The following is a 3889-nucleotide window of genomic DNA, read 5'->3' as shown; positions in this document are numbered from 1 at the left end:
ACACACACACACACACACACACACACACACACACACACAGAGGTCATCTTCTTCAGTCCCATCCTCCTAATCTCTCGTCCCGCCCACAGCCTGTGACTGTGATGTGGAGTTTACAGACGGTACCTGTGAGGATCTGACCGGGCGATGTTTCTGCAAACCGAACTACACCGGGGAGAACTGTGACTCGTGCGCCGCCGGCTTCACCGGCTTCCCCGAGTGTTACCGTGAGTTTCACAAACACCTCAAAGCCAGCTTCCTGGAGGGTTCCCTGCAGCTTCAGCCTCAAACAAATGCACTCACTAGGTGCTGCGAACACAGCTGCCGTGGGCGCCCTGCGGGTGGCGCTGTGCTGCAGACGCAGGAACTTTGTTTGACTGACACATAACCAGAACAAAAGGCGAGGAACAAAGACACACAGCAGCAGGCAGATGACCACGAGGGGCGGGTACAGGTGTGGGCGGGGCTCTAGTACAGGAAGTTAAACTAGAAGAACACGTGTGGACAGACTAGCCCTCTTAACCTAAACTCCCTCTAACATTGGAACTACAGCGATCATAAGTACAGTACAGCCGAACAGCTCAGAGGATTCGAGGTTCACTAAAGGAGCCCAAAGAAGTTTGATCGCAGCTTTTTATGACTGTAAATTTAGAAGAAAGCAGATCACAACCAAAGAATTCACATCCACAAATCACATCAGAGCAGGCTCACCGCTGTGATGGTGTGAGCAGCACGCCGCTATGCTTACACAACCTGACCTCTGCTGTCTCTGCCCTACAGCCAGCCCCACACACCCCACCACCATCAACGGGGAGGCCAGACCAGCAGGAGAGATCATCAGTGAGTGTGCAACACACACACGTGTCTGTGCTGCTAAATATAAGTGATGGTGTTTAGTGCACAGACGGTTTCACTGATAAACACAGATCTGTCAGCTGACCTTGACTTCAGCGTGGATGTTCCCACGCTCTCCTGCAGCCACTCGCTCAGGTTTGCAGGAGGAGCCTGAGGTGAGTTTACTGAGAGGAACGTCTAAGCGAGGCTGTGTTCTGTGTGCAGACTGCGAGTGCAGCGCCGCAGGAACCGTGGAGAACTCGTGCAGGGCCGACCCTCGGACTGGGACCTGCATCTGCAAACCGGGTTTCACCGGAGACCACTGCGACGCCTGCGCGCCGGGCTTCTACGGGCTCAGCTGTGAGGGTGAGACGTGCACATTTAAGCCTAACGCGTCAGGAACATCCCCAAGGCTGCACGAAACACACGAGCTGCACAAAGCAGCATTTTCATCTCCACCCATCTCCAACTGAGCTGACATCACAAACTCCACCCATCTCCCACAGTCACACCTGTGATCTGATGACTCACAGCCGTCCAATCACAGAGCCGAGGGGACGACGTCCTGCTTGTTTCAGTAATCCACAAACACAACACTGTGTGTGTGTGTGTGTGTGTGTGTGTGTGTGTGTGTGTGTGTGTGTGTGTGTGTGTGTGTGTGTGTGCAGCCTGTCAGTGTGCAGGGCCTGGCTGCCTGGACGGGTCATGTGACGAGGTCACCGGTCACGGTGTGTGTCGCGGCGGGTTCCAGGGTCCTCAGTGCGATCGGTGTGCTCCGGGCTACTTCAGCTACCCGCTGTGCCAGCGTAAGTCCCGCCCATCAGACCCGGACTCTCAGTTACACTCAGAGATCTCCTCATCACCTCCAGCACGCGTGTAGCTCAGCGTGTCGTTCAGCTGGAGCTCACACATGAGCGTAGTGACAGTGTGTAATAATCCCGCGAGCCCACGCCGCAGTCACAGTCTGCGCCACACCTGCGCGAGCTGGTGTAAACTGAACGGCCTTACGTGCACTCAGCAGCCGTAGCTCACCGTCTCGTTGTGTGTCGGCTGTGTTTGCAGTGTGTGGATGCAGCTCGCTCGGCTCTCTCCCCGAAGGCTGCGACGCCGCCGGGCGCTGTCTGTGCAGACCGGAGTTTCAGGGCCCTCGATGTGAGCAGTGCAGATCTGGATTCCACTCCTACCCCGACTGTAAAGGTGAGAGAACCTGACACACATGGAAACACTGACCGCACCCTTCTTACGAGGTGTTACACCGCATCGTTAAATTTCACTGGAGTTCAACAGTTTACGTGAAAAAAGGCTCAGAAGCGTCTAATGAAGGAGGACACCTCTGGGTCAGGGTTGTAGTTCAATCCTGGAGCAAGTGGAAAGGTGAGACTGAGAGGAGCCAAACATCACACCAGCTGCATGTTTTTAATGAAACCCCCCCACATTTACTCAGCAGCGGTACGCGTCTGCTGCACAGCATCGTCCTACTTTACAAATGCTGACTGATGGTCTGTGAAGCTTCTCAGTCATCCAGCTCATCGTAGTCTAAGCAGCCGAAGACGTTTCATCCGAGAAGCTTCTTCAGCTCTAACAACAACTGGTGGTCCCAGATTTAACACCTATGGGAGTGTCCCAAAGAGGGACATGGACCCCGTATTGATCCTCTATATCAGGGATGGCGAACTCCAGGCCTCGAGGGCCGGTGTCCTGCAGGCTTTAGACGTGTTCTTGATCCAACACAGCTGATTTAAATGGATAAATTAGCTCCTCAACATGTCCTGAAGTTCTCCAGAGGCCTGGAAATGAACTAATCATGTGATTCAGGTGTGTTGACCCAGGGTGACATGTAAAACCTCCTGACCCAGTATGAACCTTCCAGATCCCTCAGGTCATCTGGATCCGGTCTTTTATCAGTTTCCAGAGTCAGAACCAGACACGGAGAAGCTGCATTCAGCTTTTATGCTCCTTATATCTGGAACAAACTCCCAGAAAGCCTCAGATCAGCTGAAACACTCAGTTTATTTAAATCCAGGCTGAAGACTCACCTGTTCTCAGCTGCATTTGAATAAAGCACCAAATCCACACTTTAAGCTTAAACTTCAAAACTTACATTTAACTACTGATTTTATCTGTTTTGCTTTTACATACTGTTTTGTTTGTTTGTTTATTAGTTTGTTTGTTTGTTTTAATCAATTTTAAATCATGCTTTTTATTGTTTGTGTTTCTAATGTCTCTGTGAAGCACTTTGAATCACCTTGTTGTTGAATTGTGTTATACAAATAAACTCGCCTTGCCTAAAACCTGCAGGACGCCGGCCCTCGAGGCCTGGAGTTGGACACCACTGATCTACATAATCACACGAGCCAAGCTGTGAAAACGGGTGTAGGTCACGATCAGCAGAAGTTTCAGGTGAACCTGCTGTGAAACCTAGCCCCGCCCTATCATGTGACTCACTGAGGTCAGATGACCCAGGATGTGAGTGGGCGTTAAGGCGTCTGGATTATAGATGGCAGACAGTTGGTGTGGTGAGCCCCACCCTCTGTTCAAAGATGGTGGTTCACAGTGGACATAGATGCTTCGTCCACTCCTCTGTCTTCTCTGTCCAACATGTGAACATTGGCATCCTCAAAGAGTGACCTTTGACCTTTAGATGTACAGCTGAGCCCGGTCCCGTGGAGGTGGCTGTCTGGTGTCTCCAGTGTAGCTGTGCGCTCTGCACTGCTGCACGGTTGTGTTTGTGTCTTCTGAACTTTCACTGAGGTGGAGATCACGTTTGAACCGTCTCTGCTCCTTACCTCACTGACGTTCATCTCTGCTTCTCCCAGAGTGCACCTGTGATCCTCGCACCTCTCTGGACTCCAGCTGCACCGCGTCAGCTCACTGCCACTGCCGGCCCAATTACAGCGGAGCGTCATGTGACCAGTGTGCTCCTGGTTACCACGGTTACCCCAGCTGCACACGTAAGACAAAGACATGGTTTTGTGTTTCAAAGGTAAAACTACATGAAACAGACAAGTGACGTGTGTGTGTGCGTGTGTGTGTGTGTGTGTGCATGTGTGTGTGTGTG

The 3889-nt window shown here is 51.9% G+C and overlaps 1 protein-coding gene across 1 annotated transcript in view; it reads left to right on the top strand.

Moving 5' to 3' along the window:
- lama5 (laminin, alpha 5) overlaps positions 1-3889 on the top strand; it is a gene marked incomplete in the record, with an annotated part of 92041 nt that overhangs the window by 52028 nt on the left and 36124 nt on the right. Inside the window, 6 exon segments of the mRNA XM_042225104.1 lie at positions 90-224; positions 778-837; positions 1057-1197; positions 1500-1637; positions 1894-2028; positions 3648-3782. Coding sequence (XP_042081038.1) covers positions 90-224; positions 778-837; positions 1057-1197; positions 1500-1637; positions 1894-2028; positions 3648-3782 — 744 coding nt within the window.

The sequence above is a fragment of the Haplochromis burtoni genome, unplaced genomic scaffold (genome assembly GCF_018398535.1).
Source record: "Haplochromis burtoni strain Fernald_Lab_line unplaced genomic scaffold, NCSU_Asbu1 Contig_159, whole genome shotgun sequence".
Lineage (NCBI taxonomy): Eukaryota > Metazoa > Chordata > Actinopteri > Cichliformes > Cichlidae > Haplochromis > Haplochromis burtoni.
This window is presented reverse-complemented; position numbering and strand designations above follow the sequence as displayed.